General features: G+C 51.5%; 2 protein-coding genes across 26 annotated transcripts in view; both read right to left on the reverse strand.

The window, feature by feature from the left end:
- Window positions 1-523: 523 nt before the first annotated feature.
- On the reverse strand, window positions 524-20,462 carry DPYSL4 (dihydropyrimidinase like 4). Of its 2 annotated transcripts, none has more exons than XM_030029912.2 (14): window positions 20,114-20,462; window positions 17,244-17,332; window positions 16,444-16,628; window positions 15,403-15,567; window positions 13,911-13,972; window positions 13,740-13,820; window positions 10,870-10,938; window positions 10,641-10,761; window positions 9,788-9,944; window positions 7,564-7,705; window positions 6,317-6,487; window positions 4,885-5,064; window positions 2,601-2,772; window positions 524-1,654 (listed from the first exon to the last, which is right to left on the reverse strand). In XM_030029912.2, the coding sequence occupies exons 1-14, from the start codon at window positions 20,369-20,371 to the stop codon at window positions 1,563-1,565; spliced, it is 1,944 nt and encodes a 647-aa protein (XP_029885772.2). In that variant the 5' UTR covers window positions 20,372-20,462; the 3' UTR covers window positions 524-1,562. The 2 variants fall into 2 exon arrangements, with proteins under 2 accessions (XP_029885772.2, XP_029885773.1); XM_030029913.1 differs by lacking the exon at window positions 20,114-20,462 and adding an exon at window positions 19,277-19,413.
- Window positions 20,463-20,915: 453 nt separating this feature from the next.
- The window catches only part of JAKMIP3 (Janus kinase and microtubule interacting protein 3), a 91,061-nt gene continuing 84,657 nt past the window's right edge, over window positions 20,916-27,319 (reverse strand). For 19 of the 24 annotated variants that reach the window (XM_041127305.1, XM_041127296.1, XM_041127295.1 and 16 more), the window contains 3 exons: window positions 25,954-26,524; window positions 24,876-25,024; window positions 20,916-23,256 (listed from right to left, as the gene is read on the reverse strand). The gene's annotated coding sequence lies outside the window, so the exon portion shown is untranslated. The remainder of the gene's footprint in view (window positions 23,257-24,875; window positions 25,025-25,953; window positions 26,525-27,319) is intronic. The other 5 variants (XM_030029886.2, XM_030029889.2, XM_030029894.2 and 2 more) reach the window with 5 other exon arrangements.

Consider the following 27,319-nt stretch of genomic DNA (forward strand, 5'->3'; position numbering starts at 1 on the left):
ATATTTAACTCGTGGGTTGGTGCATCCAGAGCTGCCAAACAGTATTTCAGCTTCCACCTATGGAGCAGATGCTTGCTCATGTTTCCACAACCCTTTTGTTCCCTGCTTTCAGACAGAGCTAGAAACCAAAGCACGACCTTGCCCGAGGAAAATCTGCATCTCACCGACACGTTACAGCATCTCTTACTGCATCTGCGTCTCACAGGCATCGGCAGTGGTGTTGACCTACTGGGAAAAATTAGACCACCCTCATGGTATTTTAGCTTTATTTGCAAACCAAAGGCTTTCGGCGAGCAGGCCGGCTGCGTGACACCAAATCTGACCAAGCGGCCCTTGTTAAGCGTGCCAGGTCTAAGCAGAAGGGTGGGATTCTGTGTTATTCCTACACAGCTAATAAAAGGCCTCTTTTCATTGTCGAAGGGGAGTTACAGTAACCTGCAAGTCATTGTAGGTTTTACAGAACCGATTTTACAAACCCTCATGCATAAATCACAAAGGAAGAAAACACAAAAATCGATTCTGATCAACCGCTTCCACCGTTTTATGATTTCCAACAAACTTTATTCAAAGCAAGGAACAGAAAACGAATGGTGAGCCATTCTGTTAGAGGTACATGCATAGCTTTGTGGCGTAGAGGTTCACCTTTACTGTACATACCTTTAAATATAATAAACGGGCTCTAATAACCTTTATAAAAGAGTCTGTCATATGCAACTGGCCTTCAAATGAGCCTTATTATTGGTTATAAGACTTACACTCGGTTCTTGAAAAACTGTATAAATAATCTTTAAAAAACGAGCCTGACAGAAAGACTACAGCCCGCCGGCATGTCTGCCGCGGCGCCGGGTCCCGGGAGCAGCCAGCAGCCGCCCTGCCCCGGGACGCGGGGCGCCTGCGCCCGCCCCACTGCGGCTGTGACCGCTGCAGGGACAGACGGACACGCGGCCGTCCCGCATGGACGCGCTGGCTCACGGGCGCGGCGACGGCGGTCCCGGAGCACGGCCAGGGCTGCGCGGCGAGATGGTGTCGAGATCCGCCCGGGGATGCTGCAAACAGACAAGATGCAACCCACCGTATTAAAACCATACAGATTCGGAAGTGTTTATCGGTTAAAAGTCCTTTGACTAGAAAGGGCAGTCGATGCTATTAGAAAGGAGCGTATTCCAGCCAAAATGTACCTTCGTTTTCATCCTGGCCACAAGCCAGCCAGCAGCACGGCTGAGCACACTGCCAAGTGTACATCTAGGTGCCCGCATGCACAAGGTAAGGGCTTTCCGAGTAGCTACTGAAGAAATACAGACTGGGAGAAATTGAGATGAGAGCGCTACCTCTCGGGGCGGGGAGGGGGGCTTACTCTACTTTCTACCTACGAGAAGAAGGGGATGGGGCAGCTGACGAATGCTCCATTTTTCATCCTGAGCTTGAGGGCGACCCACCGTCCCCTTCCCAGCTGGACCCGGCCCCGGCAGGACCCAAGCACGCCCCGGCGGCGGCTGCGGCAGGGACAGCCACGCCAGCGCGCCGGCGGCACTGGGGGAGAGCGCAGCCCCCGGGCTGCCCCATCAGGACAGCGAGGTGATGTTGGACCGTCCACCCGGCGGGGCGATGATTTTCTGAGCCGTGCGTCTGGCAATGTGGTCGTCGGCTTGCGACCCTAGGGAAGAGGACAGGCATGGGGTGTGCTGTCGGCACGGTGTGGGAGTCCCGCTGCTTTAAATGCACAAATCACAAAAGGTTTCCTTTGTGGGAAACGCTAGTACTTTCATTATATATCATTTTGGACACCATATTATCATAGTACAGTTTGGAATGGCTTTATTTGCCTGAACGTCTTTATATTTTATTGCTTCTTTCCAGAAAACATTCTAAATGGCCTTCCCATAAATAAACAGTTTCTATATAATAAAATGTGGGACCTTGTACATTTACTAAGCAATTTGCGATCTACCCGATCTCAACCAGCTAAGAAAACAACATTACGCAAGTCATTTTATGGCAGAGCATTGGCTTTCCAACGTCCCTAAAGCTGCCAGGCAGATTTCTGCAGGATGCTGAGCTCAGTGATGCTGAATCGCTGCCTGCTTACACAGAAAGACCAAAGGAGTTTTCTTTCTGATTTCTGAAAATGGAGTTATTTGGCTAACCTCTACAAACCCAACCACTTCTCACCCCCGACTCACAGAGGACGCAGCCGGGGCTGAATTCCCGACCCCCCCGACAGCCAGGGCAGCATCCCCACTGATCCGGGCAGGGATGCGGTGACACCCTCGCCTTCAGCCTCGTCCTCCTGCTCCCCATCGCTGCAGCCTCCGCCCTCCACGGAGCCTGTACTCACACACCCCCCCACCAGGCTTTGCCATATACGCTTGTCAGTGCACTTACACAGACACCGTAAAACATTCTAGAGATTTCTGTGCTGCATTTAGTCCCTAGGCTGCTGCCACAGTACGAACTGCTTTTTCCTGAGCAAAAATTAAGTTTCTATTCCTCAGCTTTGCCCTGCCACTCACTCCAGCCCGGGGCTTTGTAACAGCCGCGAAAACCAGCCCCCCCCCCCGCCTGCAGCCCCCCGCCCCGACTTTCGGGGACCCCCGCCCTACCAGACAAGCTGAACCCCGACTGATGGAGGTTGCGCACGGGAGGAGCCTGGGCTTTGCCCGCACAGGGCGCGATCCTGGAGGCCGGAGTGTTGGCCACGGCTCTGGCGCTGGCGAGGACGTCGTGGACCGGTCCGTCGTACAGCCCTCTGGGGACGCCGTGGACCTCGGCCAGCTGCGGGGTAAGGCACGTATTTAAGCGAAGGCGAACAAGAACCAGGCCCAACGGACGGGTAACGACTTGTTGTCCTTCTGTCTGTGCTTAACCCCTTCCGGAGGGTTTGGGGGGAGACTGCACCCCCAAACAGACCAGACCAGGCGTCTCCCCGGGGAGCGGGCAGCCCCGGTGGGATGCGGCAGCCGGGGGCAATTCCCACCCTCAAAGCCAAGCGGAAGATGCTGCCCGGACCCCACGGGCAGAGGTCCTGTCCCCCCCCGGGAAAAGGGGCTCCGAGAGGTGGTCGGGGGGGGTGCCGCCGTGCGAGGGGCCATGCTCCCCTGAGGGCAACGTCCCACAGGTGCGGGCCCCCACCAGCATCACCCAGTGTGAGCATCACGTCCTCCTGCAGGGAGGATGAGCTCAGCCCTGGGCGCTCACGGCTGCTGGGGAGCCGAAGTCCTAATGACTTCATTACCAGTGTTTCATCACGGATTTGCTTAAGGCTGTTTCTCCTCCCAGGCGAAGCAGTGACAGCCCTTTGACAACCAAAGGGGCAGAAGGGACTTGTTTTGAAGATGAAAAGTGCTGGGTTTCAAAAAAAGGCACGGACTGATAGGTTATCAAGACATCTATAGCAGTTTCTGTAGAAGTTTTTCTCTTACATGACCTTTGTCTCCATCGTTCTGTGTATCTTGTGAAGAAAATACCCTGCTCAACGTTTCCAGCGCTCTTTTTGACCATAGCTTTTGTCGAAAGCTCCGGTTAAATCAAAGATGGAGAGCTGGCGTGGGCAGGCTGCCGGGTTGTTTGCAAAGTGCTGAACGCACCTGCCCGAACGCACTAACTGGACAAAGCAACCCCTCACCGCCCGGGTGACGCCTGGTTATCATCCCGCCAGAGCAGGGACTTCAACTCGCTGTGCGTCAAGGTTTGTGTGCAGCAAACTCCAGCCTTTATGATAAAAAAAATACGGCACTGGGTGTCTGCTCCCACAAGGGACAGAGGTGCAGCCTGACCGCTAACAAGGAGCCCGGGGACCCTCTGCCCCAGCCGACGGGACCGGCCAGCCCACCCCGCCGCCTCTCGGTGCGTGAAGGGGATGCGGGACGTGCCGGGGAAACGGAGCCCACCACCAGCACTGCCAGCGCCAGCGCCGGGCGGGAGGTTAACCGACGGCTGCTGCCAGACGGAGTGGAGATGGCAGCCCACCGCCGGGCAGTGCCGCGGGGGAGACCCGGCCTCCGGCAGGGAGCTGGCAGGGCCCCATCCATCCCCATCCCGCAGGGAGCTGGCAGGGCCCCATCCATCCCCATCCCGCAGGGAGCTGGCAGGGCCCCGTCCATCCCCATCCCGCAGGGAGCTGGCAGGGCCCCATCCATCCCCATCCCGCAGGGAGCTGGCAGGGTCCCATCCATCCCCATCCCGCAGGGAGCTGGCAGGGCCCCATCCATCCCCATCCCGCCCTGACTCCGAAGGTACTCCCCCCCCTGCAGCTGCCAGCGCCGCTGGTGCCGCTGCAGGTAATTTGGGGTTAATGAGTTCTGCTCTACCTTCGTCGACAATGCATAATGAAAATGTCGAAAATAACACATGGAAGAGGGGAGGAGAGCAGAGCTGTTAAGGAGCTCTTTATATATTTGCATGTCTTCATATCTCCTTAAAAAGCTGTGCTAGCACACTGAAGGATTGATCTTACTGTATTTCCAGGAATGCTACATGCATTACCCTTCGACAGATGCAGCGCAGACACTGGTAATACAGTAACATAAACTTTTCTAATACAGGTAGGAGAGGAATTCCTGCCTTCTACCTCAATACAAACCAAACAAAACCAGATTTGCTAGAAGTCATATTTTTGCTTTGCAACTTCATAATAGGCAAATAACACTAGCATTACTAGCTATAACACTAAAATAGGCATTATTGATTAATGTGCCAAGCCACACACCAAAGCAGTTGCATGACAACATTACAAATTTCCAAGGCCTAGAAAGAAATAACATTCATAATATTCCTGTTTCTGTTGCCTATTCCATCAGCAGGCTTGCCATAACAGTGACTGCAACACAATAATGCAGAGAGAGTGCAATGAATATATGGGATTATGGCAAATAAAATTCTCCTTACCCTGTTTCTTGCCTTTATCCTTTTATAAACAAAATCAGGGAATGTCTTTCTAGGAATGAAGCGACCTGACCCCTGGGTGACACACAGGTTTCCATCTTCAAGAACAACTTTACCCTGACTTATGACCATGGTAGGAACCCCGTGGCACTCTGTGCCTTCAAATATGTTGTACTCCACGTTCTGGAAAGAACAAACCAAGATATTCAATATGGTTAAGATTTAAGAAGAGAAGGTGACAGTCAAGCCAACTATGTTCCCCCCCACCCCCATTTTTGTATGTTGCTCCTCATGCACACTCAGTTGAGCTTAACTAACCCTTCATATTTCAAATAATAAGGTTCTTCTAATTGGATGAACTAAAGCAAACTGGAATGGAGAAACTAAACCCTCAAAACGCTCAGTACTTGCCCAAAAGACATGCAGCACTCCTGGAGCAAACTAGACTTTTACTATACGCGAACAATTAATTCCCTCTAAGCCCCAGAAGAGCCCTGCTTAAGTTCTCCATTCAGGGACAGAAGTTCTTGTAATTTCTTCCAAGTCACTCCAAGTCTTCTATGAAAATAAGTATGGAAAGTCATGTCTGTTCTGTGGGAAATGCAAAATCATGCCACTTTCTTCAAATGCTCCCATTACTATCACTAACAAACTACCCAAAACCCAAAGTGTACAGTGAAAAATGTGACATTATAAAAAAACAAAAGTTAATTTTCTGGACCAAAAGAAAACCAGTTTCTATTTTTTAAAGAAAACACCTGAATATTTCAATCAGTGATAATTTTCTTCAAGAAAAAACATTCTGGTGAAAAAACCCACATGGGTCAAAATGTTTCTACATTAACTTCAATCAGCACTATATCACCAACATTCCTCACAACACCTCACACCCCTCTCTCTTTCAATTGCAGCTTTCTGTCAGAGGCTCATGTTGGAAATCAGTTTGGGGACATCCACAGCCTGGAAAACCATGGCTAAAATGCCATTAAGATGCACCCGGACCTCTCCCGACTGAGTGACCCCTACGGACAGGCAGCACCCATGGAGCCGGTGCAGGAATGGGTCTGGCTCTTCAGGAAGGATCCTGTTATATTAAACTATATTAATAGTTTGATACTAAAAACAAATTCAGCACTTACTTACATTTTTCTAGTCCACAGTGAATACATTGATCTTAAAATTTCTGTAGCAGATGCAGACTGTCTCTGAGTAGTCACTGCTACTCAGTTACAATCCTACCCTTCACAGTAACCAAGGATATTTTCATTTGCTTGTATTTTTAAAAGCAAATGCAAGCTTCTTCATCACTATATCCACATATACAGCTCCCCCCTTGCTGAATGATCTGATCTTTCTGATCTGAGGAGAGAGATTGCTTTACTGCTCTCTTCTGACTCCCAACTCAGCTCCAGAAAGTAATGTAAAAATACTTTACCAGGTTGTGGGTTTTTGCCGAGATGATTTTAGTAGCCTTGGGGTTCCACAAAACCAAGTCTGCGTCAGCGCCCACAGCGATGCGCCCCTTCCTGGGGTAGCAGTTGAAGATCTTGGCAGCGTTGGTGCTGGTCACCGCTACAAAATCGTTCTCGTCCATCTTCCCGGAGACCTGGGAAAGAGAAGGGGAAAAGGACCCTCACCGGAGACGTGCCCTGCTCCCAGCAGTGGGCAGCAGCCCCGTCCCATGGCCAGACCCGCGCTCTCCCACCAGGAGGAACGAGGATCCACGAGAAGAAATCGCAGGACCCAACCGCGTGACCATGCGATGTGAGGATCCACCCTGCGACAGGGCTGCAATGACGGGGGAGAAGGGGGACGGGGGCGCTGAGCCTTGTCCCTGTGGGCTAAATAATACAATAGACGGGTTTTACTTTCCCCGGATTCTGAAATTTAAGGTCTCTGAAAAACAAGACCTTCACTGGTAGGCTCCAACTCCTATACAGGCGTCTCACATTCACTAAAGATGGTTAAGGATATTTCACTGAAGAAAGACCTGACGTGAACCTATTATCTTAAGACAAATTCTATTTCTCTTTGAACAAAGCCCACCTAAGGCGGAGGCCTCAGGGTGGCTTGGTTCCCAAGCTCCTGGAAGTGCGCACAGAGATGTCTGCTCCGTGGGATGCAGGCTCGAGCCTCCCAGGGATGCTCCGCGGGAGGGCAGGGTGCACCGGCGTGCAGGGACAGGGGACTCGATCCCGCCGGCCAGACGCTCGTGCACCGCAGCTCTCCCTCGGCAGCCGCGCTCCGCTGCCCGGCAGACACGGAGGTGCCCTCCCGCGGGAGCCCGTCCCCGCCGGTGCGGACCGGGGCGACCAGGCAGCTGGCAGGCACGGCCACGGCCACCGAGGGAGAGATGCCCCATCCCCATCCACCTCCCCAGGCCTCCTGCAAGCAGCAGGGAAGACGACGTTAAGGGTAAGGTCGCGCCGTACCCTTAGGTAAGCGTGGGAGAGACTTTCTCTTGTGACTGCGAGTGAGAGTGGCGTGGTGCCGAAGCCTTTGAAGACACTTCCAAGGCGTTCAAGTTAATGCTAATTCCTCATTAGCAAGCTCCTCTGAAGTAGCAGTCTAGACAATGTCACACCTCCCGGCTCGTTTGAATTAACGAGGACGCTGACATCACCTAGCACACGCGCTTGCATCCATAGCTTCCCAAGGACTCAGCGTTATTTTAGTACCTACCACGCACTTTTCCCAAATTATGGACATCCGCTCTTCGATGCCGTTGGTTCCCTCGGGGATGAGGGTGAAGTTGTCCTTCCCCACTGCCTTCTGCGCGGTGGTGAAGGTGCAGTGAGCGCTGCCTGCAACCTGCAGGTCCCCGCTAGGCAAAAAGCACAGCACAGGGGGTCAGAGGAGGCACCCGGCGGCACAACCAGCCTTCTCGGCACTACCACACCTCCCCTGCCCTGCGGCACCCCTCCTCTCCTCTCGGCGGGCGAAAGCCCCCCCTTGCCTGGAAGGCTGCGTGTGGCACTAATGGCTTGTGGGCTTCGGGCTCGGTCTGTTTGGTACGGATTGGTTTCACCAACAAAGACTGCAAAGGCAGGCGACTTACGGTCTGTAAATGCCCATGGAAGTCAAGTTAAAAGGCAATTTTTACAGGTACACAGAGGCATCTCACTCTACTAATTTATACAGGAATTAAGCACTGGAATCATCTAAGAGATGTAACCAGCAGCCTCATAAACGCTGTTTATATTCTCTCCTAAAGTGGCCATTTTTTTTACTATTTAAGCCAACGTTTTAATCTTTGTACCTTCCTTTTGAACCTCAGATTATTTTAGGAAATGGCTCTCCAAGCAAGGCTGCTTTTAAAGCAAGGTTCTTTTAAAGCAAGGATATGATTAAATAAAACAAGAGCCTGGATAAACCCAAATGTTATGTAGTCTCATATACTACAGGTGAAGGAACTGGATCCACGCTGGCAGGCAGGGCACAGCAGGGCAAGAAAAGAATTGAGCACGTGTAGCTTGACGAGCCTGGGAGCTTGACTCCACTTATGTCAAAGCTGTGCTAGACTGAACTATGCTTGTATTTTATTGCCTCTTTTAAGAAAATATTGAATGTATTGAGATATCTTTATATACTGTGTAAGATATACTAACATGAACCACTTTTCTCTTGTTAACAGCTCTTTATCCTTCTAGGAAGGAAGTCACATTTCAGACAATGCTAAGAAATGTTTGTTTCTTCTTTAAAATATATATTGAATGCAATTTTTTTACAATTATGTGGATCCATAAACAACTTTCATCCCATTTCAAAAGTTCTTCATGCATTACTTCTGGAGCTGGTTTTTCTAACTCTGCCCACACCGAACTGCGTGTAATGCCAGACAGAGCTTTACTGAGTGGTGCCGCTCCGCGGGCTGTGTGGCTATGAACAGAGAAGATGCTAGAGCTGAGCTGCAGGCACCTGAATGCAAACCCTCCGCTGTGAATGAATCCCCGCTTCTACGGATCGCTTTCTGCAAGGCGGGGGTGACGGATTTGGTGTGCATTTGCTGTGAGGTGTGAAACCCTGGCCCGTGGCAAAGCTCCAGCCGTGATTAACAGCTTGGCGGCTGTGTCCCTGGAATACGGCCCCGGCAGGCGGGTGTTGGTGTTTCCCTGCCCGGTCTGGGCTGCCAGCGCCCGCTTGGTCCCTGCACGGCTCCAGGGACGCTCCGGCCGGTCCCCGGGGCTTTGCTGCCTGACTCTGCATCGAAACAACGCCGCATGGCGACGTGCCCGAAACGCTTATGCTTCACACGTTTTAAAACCTCGCAAACGCCCAACACTGCTTCCGACAAAATCCTTCTTTTTGCTTTAATGCTAAAGCAGCGCAGGAGGCTTTCCCTGGGACACAGTGAGGCAGAGCGGCAGTGGACACTGTCCCTCGGGCACTGGGGTGTCCTGGCCATCCCGCCGGACGCTGTGCCTTCCCCAGTCCGGTTCTGAAGGAGGAACTGGGCAGCGTGAGCCTGATTTTTACACAGAAAATCAGGTAACTATTACCTGGCTTCATCAAAGCATAATTTAGGCTCTTTTTGAAAGAGTCACCTGGCTCAAAAACTCAAAGAGTTATTCTTTTGATATGCAAAAGTGCAACAATTGATGGATTAGTTTTCCTACTCTGATTATAATATCAAGGGGAAAGCTGAATTGTGTGCAAGCCTCGGCTGTGCTGCTGCACCCTACAACGCCCAAGTACGGGACAAGACTGGGGGAGCCCCCAGCAAGACAGAGGCTGTTACCCACGGGCGAAAGGTGGGGGGGCCAAGCCAGGGAGGTCCAGGGCTGCGACCCCCCGGCCAGCCCCCGCTCCGCAGGCGATGCTCTGACTGTAAACGGCATTCGAACGAACGCAGGCGGGATGCAAACGCAAGAGACTGCTCAGGCATCAGCGCCGACAGGGAACTCACCAGGCCAGGAGGGAGGTGAGGTGATCCGGCGTGGTGGGGTCCGGGCTGATGGGGGGAGAGGTGACGAAGGCTGCAGCCTTGGCCCAGTTTTTACTCCAGTAGTGTGACCCGTCGGCGCCCAGGCTGGCGGTAATGGGCTCTCCGTACACAACCGTGCCTACGGAGCAATCAGTTAATGAGTGCAAGCGCGCCGCGGGTCCTGCAGCCTCTTTTCACACAGCGCGGACAAACACCGCGGTTAATGATACAAGACGGTTTCACTTATCTTCAGTGTTCTCACTATTTCAGCTTTTTGAGTTCACGTTAATCCCTCAGATTATCTCAAACGACTGGGAAATGCTGTCAAAACAAGTTTTGAATCTGTCCGTTTTCTCCTTAGACCAAACACACATTCGTATCTACAAACCCTCATGCCTTCCTCTAAACCAAACCAGCGTCTCTCTGGCAGTCACCTGGCTGGGGGCAGAGCTGGCTGCGGACCCCCGCCCTGCTCCCCACAGGACTGCTTCCAGCTCTTCCCACTCTACCCCCAGTTTGAATTTGGAGCTTGCTCCAGATCCGTTTTTCATTTAGTTCATGACAAATGATTGCAAGTGAAGTATTTCCTTTTTGTCAGCTGTGTCTACTGAGATTCAGGTGTCAAAAGTTTCAAGTGCATCTCCTCAAATCTTTCCAGCCCAGAGCAATTAGCTCTGGCACACTCTGTGAAGAAAAGCCAACACCAAGTTTTAGCACCCTTAAAAGGTGAGAGAAATTGGGTGGCAACAAGTTCTTACACCTTGCAGCTAGAATGATATTCCTGGGCATATTTAAATAGGCTCAATTAGTGTGCAAATACAAAACAACGCTTTACCTTTTCTCTTTGCTTGAGCTAACACATCTGCTGCACCTCTGCTCATAATTTTGGTGATGTACAAGGGGCAGTTGGCTTGTTTAGCGATGGTAATTGCACGGTACACCGCCTCCGCTTCCACCTGCGGACACCAGAACACAGGCAGAAACCGTCTCAGGGCACCTCTGCTACCGCCGCAGCGGCTGTTCTAAACCCCTGGGTGGTTCTGCTGAAGGGCTGGAGACGTTACCTCCTCGGGGCGGCTGAGGACATGTCCTTCTGGCCCGGTAATCCCGAGTTCCAGCAGCCTCTTTTGCTCCTAGGTGGGCAAAGATGAACAAAAGAGCAGTCAGTGATAAGAACAGCCTGTGCGAAGCAATGCGGGACACAAACCACCGTGTTCAGAAGTACCTGAAGGTTGATGGAAATTCATGAGTACGACTAGGCGATACCATTTATACCTGTGACACTCCACAAACCGCTGCAGCTCCTTCCTAGGAGACCCATCCTGCGCTGTGGAAACATGTCTGGACTGGGACCTGCTGCACCCCAACAGCACCTTTGGCCCTTCCCCACTCTTCAAGCCCAGCTACAGTTCTGGAGCTTGTGGGATTTTAAACCCATTGCTGCTTACACTAAGGCTGTGCTAGCTGTGATGCATGGCTACAGGGAAGGAAGAGATGTGTAAAAGGAACTAGGCCTTCAGCCTTATTGTTTTAAGACTATTCATATTAGACATATAACTAATGATTAGAAATTGTTTTAGATATGATTATTAGAATGCAGGTGCTTATAAAACAATATGTATGAGCTGCTGAATTGTCCTATATGTCTCCGCCTCCATGGCTGGCTTAAAACGCAGTCAAGCTGAATCAACAGAGGAAGGATCATCCATCTTAGACCTAAGACATGGGAGTAAGTGATTAACTTTAGAACAAGATAAATTAATAGAATAACCTGAGTGAATTTTTAGAAATTCAAAGGTATCTTTGAAGTGTAAGAAGATAAGTGATTGTGGTGACCAAAGACATTCTGCCTATGACCGCTAACTTCAGAAGAACCGAGACACGAAAATGGATGAGATAAGATGATGAATGACAACGATATGAGAACAGAGATCGGCTGGAAAATTACAAGGACTTAGGACTGGGACAATGGGTGGTAAAAAGGTATATAAGATTTGGAAACTTTTGGAAGTATGCCATTCACTGCGGTGGTGGCCTGACTCTGAGTTGTTAATAAAGCAAACCTAGAGAAACGGACATCTGAAAATTCTTTAACAAGATGTTTCCCCCAGACGTGAGGCTGCCTGAAGCTGCTCCGAGGAGCCCACGGAGGAGGCGGAGATGGGTGCAAGGCATCAGAGAGCCTGTCAGCGTGTGCCACCTCTCCAGAGCTTCGCCCGGTAAGTCCCACAGCCACGGCCACGCGCATTCCCCGTCCCCGGTGCACTTTGCCATGCAGCAGCGGGGACGTGGCTCAGACGAAAGGCTGCTGCTTGCCACCCCCCCCAGTTCTGGGGGGATGCAGCAGTGGGGGGGCAGGTTTTGCACAGCCACTGGCACAGCGGCGTGCCCCAGCGCAGGCGCTGAGGCCGAGCAGCCCCACCTGGCTGCGCCCACGTCACGATGGGCACGAATCAAGCTAGCAGGGACCCCGTGCTAGCTGGGAACCCATGGTGACAGGAGCTGGGAGGAACTCTGGGTTGCACCCAGGTTATTCATGTAGTATTTGAAAGCAGATGTCTAGCACACGCCTCACCCCGTTTCCTTTCTGTGATGTTTTGTATCATGTAATGCTCCCCCTTAGCTGGCATTAGATGCAAGGACATTATTCAACACTACGGACCAGATCTCGCAGCCTTTAAAGGGTCCTGCTCTTAGAGGATGGTTATTTCTCTGTATTCCTGTGGCAGGTATCCTCTGAGTTTGTCCCCAGGGCTCGAGTGTCATCATGCTGGCAGCTTAAAGAAATACTTCTGAAGATACTGAACTGCCTGGGATCACATTATGTCTCACAGCCAGTGGAAGAAAAGGTTTCTCAGATAAAATCCCAGGGAGGTGGGAATTAGCCTCCATCCTGTTTGTTCAAATAAGCCTGTCTGAAGGACTCGGATCCTGCTTTCATCCTAAACTCTCCTCCCACACCAGACTGAACACCTGTGTGATCATAAGCTAAAAGGAACTGCAAGTCTAATTCTACCTTGTGTCATCTGTTTGCAGTATGTATCTAAGATTTTCTTTTCTAAAGGTATAAAGGAAGAATAATGGACATGAGCAAAGTCTGCAATACCAAGGAAGTTCCTGAGTGCCATTTGTGGAGATAAGTACTGCCAAGTGCTTGTTATTAGTACATTATTTCAAAAGACGCAAACCTCCTTATTTTCTCAAGTGCTCAAGACTTCTAAACAAGATAGATAATGTGGTAAAGTATCACTTAAGGCAGTCAGTCATCCTGTAAGAAGCCCCAGAACGTACTTGCTGGGAACCTCTGAGCAGCCCTTGCAAAGATTTCTGCGATGAAACCCAGGCGCGTGCGAGGCACTGGGAGGATGCTGCTGACTTTAGCAGAGCCCCTGACCCTCCTGCACGTCCCTCTGCCCGCACACGCTGCCAGCACAGGGTCCCCGCTCAGCCCTTTCCCTCCGAGGCTCGGGTCGTCAGCTTACACCGCAGACCAGGTCCCCCGGCGCGCGGCTGGAGCCGCAGGGGCACGGCGCGGGAGCACCGATTCTGCATCCCCCGGCTGCTGCAAGGCTCGCTGCCCACACGCGCGGACCGACCACGGCCGCTCTGCTGCAAGGCCACGAGCTCAACTCGGCTCGGCTTTCGCCGGAGGTCTCGGAGGTGAGCAACCGAGGTGATGCTCTGCTGACAGCAGGCACCGAAAAGTGCTCGCCGGTCCTCTCCCCAAAGCAACCAGGTGTCACAGCAGGCTGCTCCTCCTTCCCTCGGCTGGACCGATCCCCACTGAATCTGCAGCACCAACTGAAGGCTAAAAGTGTGCTGGCACTGCTCCACCTTCCACTAGACGCTACGGCCCATCTGTTAAAGTCAGCACTTCACCTTAAATCAAAATACTCTGGACAACCTTTAATTTAAATGAATATAAATACCGTACCTCATCGATGATGTCTCCGTTTTCAGCATGCACTTGGGCAATGGCCCCCAGGTCTCGAATAATGCAGAATATTTCATACATCTGCCAAGAGACAGTGGGTTGCCCGATATCAGATAAATCACAGCTTACACTCAGAGCATGGGTGATGAATTTCACTGGACACTGTATTACCTGGGCATCGGTGCACTGAAGTTTGTCTTTGTAGGCCATAAAAACCAGGAAGGAGTTCACACCTTGAGAAAAGAAAATGACACGTGTGTTTATTGGCCCAGCTGAGAACTCGGTGACCCAGTACAGGCTGAGCAGGGGGTGTTCGAACTGGGGGGGCTTTGTGCAGGCTGGGGTTGGACTGAGAGCAAAGCAAGGCTAAGGGCTGAAATGGTTAAAGTCCTCACAAGACCTGAACGCCAAAGCTTGGGAGCCATGACAGACAATACACCCCTACCTTTGGATGCACCCAAACCAAGAAAAAAACCCCTGTAGTCCATTTCTGATTTTAGGTACTCTCCGTAACTTGCTCCGAATGCACAGCATCAAATGCATTGCTCCCAAGCTGAGTTTTCCCTCCAGTGGTGGTTTCAATTTATGGTTTATCCCCAACTTCGTTCTGATAACTGTCTTCGAATTAGTGTATTAGTGCTAAGAGCGAATTAGAGCAAAAGATGAGATTCTCTAACATTAGAGCACTGTTATTTAGTGCACCGCTATTTAGCTAGAGAAATAGACGGGTAGTACTTTCCATACAGCACTGCATGCAATCCTAATTTCTACCATTTCTATCATCTAACGTAAAGGATGGTTCTTGAAGCACTGAGTCAAAACCGGAGAATTGCTACTGTATTTTATATGGATAGAGGCAACAACTAATCCCAAACTATGATCAAATTACAAATAAACTGTATTTCATATGAACGTACATATGAAAAACACCCGGTATAAGCTTGGAATAGCTACATTACTTCAGCCACTCCGCATTTTAATAGGAAATTCACTGCACATTTCTATGTTAATTGACCAATTAAGCCTTTGCTTGCACGACTGCAAATTACACTGAAGTCATTTAGCTCTACATTACCATATCTGAAAGCAAAATGTAGTTCCAAACGTGGAAGTAAGTATTAATGAAATGCATGAATTCCTGCCGCATGGCCTGCTTTCCAGTAAGCCATGTCCAGCGGATACTTCAGGATGTGCAGGAATTACAGGCACGAACAAAATCTCTACAGAAAGCTTAAAGCTTACTTTTATTCTATAAGCCCCGTCTTGAGCGCTTTTCTATTAACACTTTTCTGTACATCAGGCAGGCTGAATCAGGGTGCCCAATTACTGTTCCTTTAGTTTCCAAAATCAGTTTTCAGGACCGGGCCGTACATTGCCCAAAGGTGAGAGCACACAAACCAGATGTTATGGTACGAACCCGGTGTCAATACCCCTGTCCACACCTTTCTCCTGGATGGCAAAGGACGGGCAGTTCACACCTCGATAGCGAGGGAGCGCGGTGGTCCCCTCCACGCAGCCCATCTATCACCGGGTAAGAGGAGTATGGCAGAGCAGCAATTACCACCACGGCTACGACGACTTGCCGACGTGCCTGTACTGCAATAATTACGACGTGGGGGTTTTTGTGGGGTTATTGCCAGAACACCGCTCTTTCTGTCCTTACCCTTGTCCTTCACCAGGGCTTCCAGTTCCTCCTTCAGGCTTTCGTGCCAGCGAGGGACGTCGACGTGCAGCGAGTAATCGCAGCAGGCCTGGCTGTCGGCAGTCCCGCGCCACTGCTCGTAGGCAGCCACGAGGCTGGTCCCAGCGTCCGGGCAGACGTGGTCAACTGAGGAAACACTGCACAACGTTAGCACGCCTGCCAGGGAAAGGGCTAGAGAAATACCTGGAGAGCGCAGCACCCACCAGTATTCTTGTGCAAGACTTTACTGCTGTGAAAAGGAGACATTGTAACGCTAATTCATTTTTATAGCGTTGGTTTAAAGACAAAGGATAATAAATTTCCCAGATAAAGTGAAACAAATGGAACAAACGAACTGCACGCTATGGCTACTATCATCCCTTTTTTTTCCGCACAGCCTACCCAGCACAGCATCTGAGAGAGGCCGGTGACCAGAGCATGCGCTTGCACACTTTCGCACGGCTCCCTCGGGCATTTTCCATGGGCAGTCACCCACAGCCCATCAGTTCTCTGCACTTCTCTTCTCTTTGTTCCTATTCCCTGCAGTACTGGCTATGAGATTGGTACAGAGCTACGCCAGGACTTGTTGAGACTGGTCCTTCAGTCACATATATTACAGTGGGCCTTGGGACCAGAACAAGAACAAAACAGAAATCAAAATTATTTTACATTAACACAAAAACAGCACCCATGCTCACAGAGCTGAAAAACTCTTACAAAAACACACTTGCAAAGCTATTAAAAATACATTAAAAGGTGTTTAAAGTTTTCTTCTATTTTATTCTCTTACAAGGTGAAGCAGGAGCAGCTATGTACTTTTAATATATGTGTGTAGCAACGGAAGGAGGTTCTGAAAGGTACATAATGCATTTTCATTAGCTTTGTAATGCTTTGATTTCTACAGCAAAAATGGAACATTTCTCTGCTATGAGGGTAAATAATCTCCGCCATGAAAAAAGGCCCAATGTATTTGGCTAAACAATGTTCTACTTAGAAGTCTGTTCGAGTGCTGCTCCATCTTACTGATCATTGTGGTTCCTCCTGCCAGGGCTGCTTTCGTGCCTTGGTAGAAGTCATCAGCAGAGGTCATCCCCATGACGGGCATCTGCAGTCTGGTGTGGACGTCTATCCCGCCCGGCATCACGATCTGGCTGTAGGCGTCAATTGTCTTCACACCACCAGGAACAACCAGGTTTTCTCCGATTTGTCTGAAAATGATATGAAGACCTCCTGTTAACTGGCAACAACTTTTAAGTGAAGATGCAAACCCAACTTCTAAGTACTGCTGGTGGCACGCAGCCGTGCACTGCCCAGGCGTCCTGGCACCCCGGGGCCGGGTTCTGCCCCGGGAGGGAGCACCTCCTGCTCGGCTGGGTGCCGGAGCGGAGCCGGGGTCTGCTTCCATCACGCCCGCCCAGCAGCACCCATCCCACCCCTCCCGGCTCCGGCACTCATCAGCAGCATTTGGGACACGCCAGGCCATCGCCTGAGGGACCCCGCTCAGACCAGAGGAGCTGCCGAGGTCGCAGTGCCGGAGTCCGTACGCTGCTTCTCAGGGACCTTTGCAGCGCTTGGCCTGGCTCCGCACTCGTCTCCTGCACAACTTACAACAGAGCACGAGCTGTCAGCACTTTATACGTCTTTCCAGCTGCAAAAGTACACTAATGTAGATCTTTCTTGATGCTATTCGAAAAAAGCATCCTTGTGTTTCAAAAAGGGAACATATTTCTGAGAGAAAAATGACGGAAAGGAACCTTGTTCAAACTCCATGGCACTGTATCATGCTTGGAAATTACATTACCAAATATAAATTTTTAACTTACTTTATTAAACCATCTTCCACATAAATGTCTGCATAAAATGACTGATCATCGTTGACAATTTTTCCTCCTTTGATTAGAAGCTGGTCACTCTAACGGAAAAAAAACCACACTTTTTAAGAGATTACTTTATTTATTCATTCTGAGCTTTCATTAAGTCGAGGACTTAATATTTTGCCCTTCAACCATACAAGTTTAGTGACTATCCAAACTATTCCACACCAAACCCAATAGCACTTTGCGAAGGAAACCCTATAAAATTTGAGAGGAACACAGAACTCCTAGGAAGCGTGGCACGAGCCTGGGGCGTACAGGTGGCACAGCCGAGCCCGAGAGCTCTGGGTACCAGAACACCCCCATTTCAGGGGTCTGAGCCGCGTGTTGCTGAGCGGAGCCGGGCGAAGGGAGTGTGCTCCAGCCCTCGCTGCTCCTGACCTGCCTTGCGGGAAGCACACCACCCCCCCAAGGGCCCACCAAGAGCTCCTTCAGAGCAGGTTCAGAGACTGACTGAAGTTCTCAGCAGTTTTAAAAGGTTTGCAAGGTGACATCCTGCAGCTCGGACATGTACCTGCCTCCTCCATCAGCTCCGGTTACAGAGACCTTTAAGTGCATCTTATTAACCTGCTAATTTATTGACATTGGTTAGTTTTCACAGTCTTGTCGGAGGCAGATAATGCCTCAAGGACTTTCCTCACTTCAAAGCAAGACACTGGTAGAGTTGTCAGATTTACAGAATCTTTAACTAGAAAAATTAGACAGCAGCGGCATTTATGTAAATGTGGAACTGCAGCCTAATTTAAGAGAATTCCTTTCCTGCTCTCTGGTGTTACTAGAAAAATTATTACCAAGGCTAAAATGGGCAACGCAAGGAGCGTGGCCTTAGCACAAAGACAACTGAGGGATCCAAGAGCACGTGGAGACGGCTTACAACACGGCAATGCGTGCTGATGCTAAACAGCGGGGAAAACATTTTGGGGTCTGGTATTAAGGAGCATCACTGGCATATAGAAAAAAGTACTGAAGAATTGCATTGTGTTTTTAAAAGTGTCGAGGCTTTTACTGCATCTCTATTGTTTTCCCTTGTCCCATAAAATCAATCGAAAGAAGCCTCAGTGTTGGCTGCCCCACGGGAGATCCCTACTGCCCCTCCCCTTGCGGGCCCCCCCCCCACCCCATCCCACCCCCACCCCAGCTGTGCCCCCCCAGAGCCGCTCCCGCAGCGCAGACTAACGCGGCCCGTCCCCGGCTCACGCAGCGCCTGGCACCCACCGGGACGTTTTCAAGGGAACTCAGCCATGAGCCAGCAAAACGAAGGGAAAGGGGGGGTGGGAAAAAAAACAAAACAAAAAAAAGCATCGCTATCGGGAGATTCTTCCCTGCTCCTGCTGAGAAGCCCCGGCGCCGGGAGCAGGGAATCCCCTCCCACACCAGCCGGGCCGGGGAGCGCACACCGCTCCGCATCAGACGGCAGTGCCGGGGAGCGGGGGCCGGGCGGTGCGGGGGGGAGCACCGGGGCTCGGAGGCGAGCAGATGCCGGGCAGCGGGGCAAGGAGCAAGGCAGGCTGACGCTCCCCCCACGTCCCCCCGGCCCCCGCCAAAACAGCGGTTCCGAAACACGTTTTCCGCCCCAGCGCCCAAAGGAAAGTTGGGGAGGCGGCGGGGCAGCCCCGCAGCCGCGGTGAGGGTCGCGCCTGCCTTTGTCCCCCGGCAGCCGGGCGGGCTCGTTCGGCGGGACCCCGGCTGCGCCCCGGCCAGCGGCAGACAAAGCGCCGGGGCCGCCGGGCTCAGCCCGGGCCGCGGCCAACAAAGGGAGCGGCGGAGCCCGCGGGGCGGGGGGGGCCGCACCGCCCGCCCCCCCCCCCCCCCCCCCCCCCCCCACGACCGGGCTCCCGACCCCCATTAGCGGGTAAAAGCCCCGCAGCGCTCCCCGGGCGTCCGGCCCCACGGGCGGCGGGGACCGCCCGGCTCCATCCCGGCCGGCCGGGCCCGCAGCCCCCCGGGGGTCCCACCCGCGCCCCCGCAGGGGAGCCCCTCACCGTGATGCGGGGGACGCTCTTCTTGCCCTGGTGCGACATCTTCCCGCCGCGCTCCGCCCGTGCCTGCGTGTGCCTGTCTGCGTGTGCGTGTGTGTATCCGTGCGTGGGTCTGTGCCCGTGTGTGCACGTCCCTGCGTGCGTGCGCGCCCCCCGCCGCTGCCGCCGGCTCCCCCCGCCCGCCGCCGGCCCGGGGCCGCGCTCCCGGCGCTGCAGACAAAGCCGGCCCGGCGGGGAAAGGAGCGGAGCGGAGACCCCCACGTCGGTCCCGCAGCCCCCACCGCCCCCGCGGGCCCGGCGGCGGGACGGGGTGCGCAGCCCCTGCCCGGTCCCGCCGCCGCCCCGGAGCGGCCCCGCAGCCGCGGACGGGGGCCCGGGGGGTGGCGGGGGCCGGTTCAAGTTGTGTCCCCCGAAGGATTAGTGGCCGCTCACCCGCCCCCCCCCCCCCCCCCCCCCCCCCCCCCGCCTCGGGCCGTCCCCTGCCAGCAGCCGGTCCGCCGGCCGGTTCCCGGACCCCTTACCGGGCGCGGGGCTCCCGAGGGTCGGCGGGGACGGGACGGGACGGGACGGGACTGGATGGGACGGGGTCCCCGCTCGCCCTCCCGGCGGGGTCTCGGCCAGGGCGGCTCCGCGCTCCGCCCGGGGCTCCGCGACCCGCGGGCGGAGAAGGGGCGAAGGGCGAGGGCCGCCGCTACCCCACGGGGGGCTCAGGGCGCCGGGCCGGGGATGGCCGGGGATGGCGGCCCCCCCGCCCTGCCGGCTGGCTCCGTGCCTGCCCCGGCGGGAGGGGAGGGGAGGGGGTGTCGGGCGGCCCCGGCCCCCGGCGCAGCCGCCCCTTACCTGCGGGCAGCCGTCGGGCAGCTCTCCCGGGGGGGCGGCGGCGGGGCCGGGGCCGGGGGCGGGCGCGGGGGCGCGGCGGTGCCCCCCGTGGGGGGTCCCGGGGCCGGAGCCGCCGAGCGAGGCGAAGTCCAGCGTCTTGTTGTCGAAGGCGTCCTCCACGCTGCAGAACATGCCTCCGCGCTTCTGCCGCGGCCGCGGGCTGCCCGCCCCCAGCCCCGCGAAGCAGGCGGGCAGCGACTCCTCCCGCTGCCCCGACATGGGCTCCGGGGGTGGGGGGGACGGCCCGGGCAGCCCCCGGTGCCGGTGCCCGTGCCCGTGCGCGGCCGCTGCGCTCCGCAGCCGGCTCGCCCTGGGGAGAAGAGCAAAGCGCGTTAAAAGCAGCCCAGGGACCGACCGCCCCCCGCCCCGCCCGGCCGTGACCATCCACCCGTGGCACAGCCCCGCTGCGGGGCCGGCTCCATCCTCTGCGGGAGGGCCGGTCCCCGGGGGGGGTCACACCGCCTCGCCCGGCCCTCGCTTCAGGTGCCGGCTTCCCCTTCGCCTCGGCAGGCGCTGGGTGGGCTTGATCCCACCGGCGATGAAGCGATGAGAGGATGAGGAGAGTTACTACTGAGCTCAGCGGGAGGTAAGTGACCCTGCTGTGGGTTTGCAAGAGCGTACTGGATCGGTTTTTCAGGTGGAAGTTAAAAAACGGTCAAGAAATTACTGCATTGTAAAAGAAGCATCAGCAAAGTTACTGGAACCGATCGAAGGCTTCCTTCCTGCAACCGGGGAAAAGAACCAAAACAATTTACCGCATTCGAAGGTTTAAAACAGATCTTTTTATTAAAAGCTTACAATAATTTATGTATTTTACAAATGAATAGAAAGTCTCTCGATATATATCATATGAATCACAATACAAAAATATGTGTAAAATTCTGTAATTGATCAATCCAGCCCTATTTTAGGCCTGTCAATTACTGTTTCAGCACTGAACCAAACATTACGTATTTAGGGTACGGTCGTCAGGGTTATATTAGAGCGCACAAGTCACGGCACGCTGGCCATTGGAAAAAAACATTTTCTCTGGTTTACGTTTTGCATAAGTTTACAATAGTTCCTTTTTATAAAATGTACAATACATAAGTACAGGGTTTGATACACATATTCACAATACAATTTCCTGAGTCTAAACTAAATCCATTTCTGTGCTAACGCCCGCTGCCTGTCGCGAGGTGGTGGCGGCATTCGGGGTGCAAAGGGAGCTGGCCTCCATCCCCCCAGGGGGACCCCCGGGGGCATTTTGTCTTCATGGTCAGGAGTTTTGTTCCCAAGCTGTGTAAGGCACTCGAGGATACACTGAAGGCTACAGATATTACTAAAGCAGAATACTTTAAAGAATAGCCACAGTCCTCCAACAGCTTGAGCGAGAAGTACAGGCCTGAAACACACAACGCACGGCTGTCGACAAAGCAAGCTGCAGTTCCAATGGATTTCAGTTTAGACGTGTTGCTCTGCGCAGGCAGCAGCCGGCCCGTACCACGGCAGCGGGACGCGGGCAGGGAGCATCCTGACCGCTTCGGTGCTCCTTCAGAAACTCTGCCTGTCTGAGCTAACGCGCCGACACACACACAGCTAACGTTTCTTGCAGGCGAAATGTAGCGATCGTGCCGCATCAGTAACGCACCTCATGATGCACTTGGTTTATCTGGCCCCTGTCGTGTCGTTATTTGAAGGACATCTGGGGAATTTATAAAAGATGCTTACGGGTGAGAAACTAGAGTGGTTGGCAGCCCCTGAGTTAGGGCTGCTGGCCCGAGGAGCCAGCACTCGCCAGCCTGAGAAGGGCTGGGGTCCCTCCCCGGGCTGCAAACCCCACCTTTCCGCTGCTGTGTTACACCTGCACCGAGGGACGGAGGGGCTGCAGGAGAAAGCCCCAGATCAGGGTGATGCCCACCCCTGCCACGGTCCTGTGGCTTTGAGACTGTGTTTTTAAAAGATGCGCACAACCTAGAGGTGAGAAAACAGCAAACGAGATCTGACACAGCTCGTCTCACAGATGAAGGGTGGCACTGTCTCCAGAACGGCTCCGTGCCACGGTCAAGGACTCATTGTACAAACTCATCGTACAAAACACCAGTGGGATCAAACGCAAAGTGACTGAAAATTGAGTGGAGACCCTTATGTTGAAATTAAGGAGCACATTAATGTAACGTTCCTGTCTGTGCATTTGTAAGAAAAACAGTTTTGAAAACATTCTTGGAGCCATTTTTTTCTTTCCTATGTACATATCTTTTTACATATAAATATTAACATGTACATAAGCATAATCCCTTATTTACACGTGTGCCTGTCCTGTACAGTTAGCTTTTCAATTAAAAAAAAACATGATTAAGAAAGTCTAATTAATGGGAAATGGAACTGAAATTCCAGACACATACACACCATGTGCAAAAGCACGGCCTGAGTAAACAGCGATGAAACGGATCCAAACCACTTCCGAACGCGCTCGTCGTCACCGTTCCCAGTCCCCAGCAGTGCACCGGGTACCGCGCACATCCACACCCCAGCAGCTCCCCGACTCCCGTGCTCCCCCGGGACGGCAGGGCTGCATCTTCAGGCCTTTCCCTTAAGGCGTTTCAGAGATGCCAGCACAGCACGTTCCTGCAGATTTCCAGCGAGAGTTCAGTAATGCCTTAGACTGCAGACAGTTACCTCAACTGTTGTTTGCAGTTCTTCCAACTAAATAAAATATTTTAAGACTTTAAGTGTATTTAAGTAGAACTCAGAATGGACATGTGTTTTAAGCATGAAATGCTAACGTAAAAATGTAGCTCATCAGTGTAACCCCACTATTGGTATTTTTGTCTGGTAGGATTGGAATTTGTTAAAATTACTTTTATAATATAATCATATGCTGATATCAAAATCCATAACCTTTGATTTGAAATGTCATATTACTTCAGTACAAATATAACGCTTTTCTGAACAATCTGTTTTCTTACATTTTTGTAGTTTAGCTCCCTTTGCTGTTTACACTGTCCGGTTTAAAACAGATGACTGACGTACAAGTATCTGGAGAGTTTTTAGAATTTCAGTATCAAGGGATTTTCTTCATAGCTTTATAAACTCAGCACAAGTTTTGGAAGCGGTGGAGGTACCTACAGAATAAAATAAATATAAGGATTAACTACAACCAGGCTTCTCTCCAACGCACGATTTTTAGTCCCAAGCACTACAACATTTCCATTTCATGGGGTTTGCTAGATTGTGTTAAGTAGCTCTCAATTAAGTCTACAGTTGGAGTAGGCTTATCCAACTGCTGGTTTTTCTCTGAAAAAAAAAAAAAGATAATTTATTGAATGTGAAATGTACTATTTTCTCTAGGCTGTACCATACATTATATTATTCATTTTTCTTAAGCAATACTCCCATGATAGTTTTCAGTTAACACTCAGGACATAATGATGATAATGATGAATGATGCATTTAAAATTTGCCCCATCTAGCTTCGCGCGGCTTCTGAGGCCACCTTTCCTGAACACCACCTCCCGCAGCATCCTTCCCCTTTGGAGCATCCCACTGCTGCAAGGGAATTCCCGGGACGTGGGAAGTGCTGTGGATTGGGACCCCGAAAGACAGTGAGTGCATGAGCAGCGACCTGCAACATGCTGAGACACTGCCACTCTGCATTAAAGTCAGTAAATAGCAATCAGATGATTTGTTTGATAACTATTATTTACAAGGAGGGGTACAGATTATTCTCCTGTCAGAAACTAAAGGAAAGAAAGGCTAAGACAAGTCTAGCTAAATTTCTGAGCTGGCAAAGAGCTGGTAAAGAGAGAAGGCTACCTAATTCGGTGGCAGAACATGCCCTCCAAGCAGAAACGATTCCCCCCCTCCATTTCCAAACCCAGGATTCAGCGGCCATCCCGTATGGATATACATCCCTGTATGTCGCCGGGATAGCGATAGATGCTAAATTCTACTGCCAGGCACGGGGGACATCAAAGCGACAACGTAGCAGTATAAGCTACTTCAGAGAGAGTTGATCCCTACTGATAGTTTTACGTCAGTGTAATGGGCAGAGAAAGGAGAGGACAAGTTAATAACCCGCAGAGCCAAATTCCACCTCCTCAAGTGAGAGGAGAGATGGCACAAAAGGACATCAGGCCCTCGGGTGGGGAGGGTGGCTGCCTTCGAGCTGGTCCATCCCTTCGTCTGCTCTGTTCTTGGACCATTCTTCATCGGTTTTTGCATTTAGCTATGAGACCAACATCAGACAGAAGGGCAATTTCCAGGGCAAAGCAGAATAGTTCAGCTGGTGAGCAGACAGGAAAAGAAGCCCCCATTCCCCATCCCTCCTCCCCCCAAACCTCACCCATAGGTACACTGAACGCCCCCTGCCCAGCACAGCCTTCTTGCACTGTGTGGGGAATGAATTAACCCTTCCCAGCCCACCCGGCTGCCCAGCCTGCAGGTCCCGCAGGTTGGGTGGCTCTTCCTCCCCTCCGCAGTGAGCCCTTCCCCGGCGGCCTCGAGACAGGGGCTACCCTGCTCGCATGTGGAAAAGAAAACCTCAAGAATTTTAATAAGCAATTCCTAACAAGACACGGAACTTAGAGAAATCAAGAGTAAATAAGACTGAATTTTAAAGATGCCACTTTGTTTTATGCACAAGTATGTCCCTCCAAAGAGCAACCAGGTAGGCAGCGCCAGGGCAGGGTAAGGAAGTCACAGCGAGTTTACATGAAGGCAAACAACGGTGCTGTGCGCTCACTGAAGATCATGTCCACTGCCATTTCAAATGTCACTTAAATGCTGTCTGGGGCACTGTCTGGAGGGCTGACGTTTGCTTATTTTAAAAGGATCACAGTTATCATTCTCTGACCATGCAAGCTCCTGCCAAAGGGATTTTTTTTCAGAAAGCTGTAAAAATGGGACAAAAGAAGCATTTAAAAAATGGTAATGGAGGGATCTCTAATATTTGTGCACCTGAGCCTTCACTGCTTGTGAAAAAATGCAGCTTCACTGAAATAGAGCAATCCAGAAATGCAATTTGTCAAAGATTATGGATAAAATTTCATATGGAAAAGGAATGATTGCCTTCGTTAGCCTGTTATTATTACGCACAGCCTCTTACCAAGGCTGCAATGGAAAGAGATATATAGATACATATATATATGTATATATATATATGTTTCTTTCTTTATAAATGGTACTAAGGGGATTTGCTGGGAGTTTGTTTAAACACACCACCCTGAGCTGTAAATCCCATTTCGCATGCTCTTGCCTGTCGTATGGCCCTGGTAGGAAGTGAGGAGGCTGGCGGTTATGGATGAGACCATCCCCAGTGACGCTCAGCAGATGGACCATCTGCCCTCGCAGCCAACACTGACCCACGCGTTAGCAGCACAAGCGACCATATGGCTGAGAGAGGCAGACACCGTTAGCACTGGACATGCATCTCTCTCAGTTGCTGAGGAAAATAGGAGAAATATTCAGGGAATAACAAAAGGTAACTAAACCACATAGGCAGTAATTCAACTCACTAGAGTTAATACTTTATGATATATCACTCTGCTTACGTTAAGCAGAGTTGATAATCGGTTAAAACATGGGTGCAAGTTCAAATTGGCTGAAAATGTGAAATAATATTTGCTTGAGCACCCTAACAATGTGCAGCGAATGTCACCAGGAGGTGTGCTTCGTGGTGTGCCCAATGTCACAGCCGGTAACCTCGGTGGCTGTCTCGCTGAAAAGGCCAAAGACGCAGTGAATTTGGGGACTAAAATAGTCCTTTCTAGCCTGGAGGCATTCTGCTTAGGGCCGAATTGCCAGAAATTAGAAGAACGAACCTGAGCTGGTGGCTTCAGTCCCCAGCACCCGTCAGCTGAACACTTTTCGTGAGCCTGGGCTCGTACTGGTGCTGGTCCCAGCCTGGTGCTGCGCGGTGGCATTGCTGGCCAGTCCTTCGGGCACCCTGGGCACTGCAGGGAGGGCAAGAGATGCTGGAGGTGTTTCTAAAGCAGACCACCCCTCTCTCCCGACCAAGAGCCTGCAGGTACAAGCCTGAGGCTCTTGATCGTCTGCGAAACTTGAACATGCCTGGAACCCAGCTGCCCTCTGCAAGATGTAGGTGGGCCAATAAATCTGTCTCCTGGGTCCCTTATCATATGCTACAGGAAACCACAGTTCCAGAGAGCCCTCGCACAAACGCTGCAGGCCTTGGGGCTGGATCCCACCCTCACCTGGGAAACCACAAGCTTTGTCACTCGTACCTGTGAATGCGAATGCTCTCCTGTCTTCCCAGTTATCATCCATGCTGAGAATACAAAGGTGGAATTTCATTTCCGTGTTAAGAAAAAATGGGCTAGGCTTCCTCTTTGTTTTCCCTTTCCTTTCCCACTAGATCCACATGCAGTATCACTAAGAACAAAGTAATATGAGTAAATTTATGGCATATTCAGCCCCTGTCCTTATAAATGCAGATAACCCATTGGTAACTACTGCATGAGAGGGAGGAGGTCATAGAAAACAGGAGGATAAGAAATCATGAACAGAATGAAATATTGAGGGGCTTCATTTAACCATTTCAAACAGGAAAAAAAAAAAAGTGGCCATTTAATTTAAATAAGTTCCACAGAATGGTGAACTTTGTATGTTGGGGAAGATGACGGGGCAGGTCCCTGGTGAGGAAGAGGGGACAACCCCTCTCTTTTCTTCCCCCCTCCCCTTTTTTTTGTTGGTTTTTTTAAAATTTTTTTTATTTTTTTCTGGGGAGAAAGAGAAAACTCTGCTAGTTGCAATGAAGTTACAGTGATTTACAGTAGCTAAAGATCAGGCTAATAATAGTTATGGATCTTTTAATGCTTACACAAATTACAGCTGCAACTACAGCTTAGAAAAAGTGCACCTTATTTTTTAAGACCTTTTTTGCTAATATCTGACTGTGCAAGCCAGGTGAGTGGTTGAAGACCGCTCATGCAATTTCCCTAGTTTAATTCTCTACTGATTGAAAATGAGTCTCTGCAAAAATTCAGAAGCTTCTACAGGAACATCATCCTGCCTAAAGCTAAAATAAAATTTTAAGTGCGTGCTGTGGGCAAAGCTAGGTGGCTATAAAAACTTCATTGTACCTTTTGCCCGCAGCATTCACCTGTGAGCGCAGCAGTGGCTGTGAGCACCCAGCACTCACGGTCTCCCCTCAGCAGAAAGCTTGAC

The sequence above is a fragment of the Aquila chrysaetos genome, chromosome 11, assembly GCF_900496995.4.
Source record: "Aquila chrysaetos chrysaetos chromosome 11, bAquChr1.4, whole genome shotgun sequence".
Taxonomy (NCBI): domain Eukaryota; kingdom Metazoa; phylum Chordata; class Aves; order Accipitriformes; family Accipitridae; genus Aquila; species Aquila chrysaetos.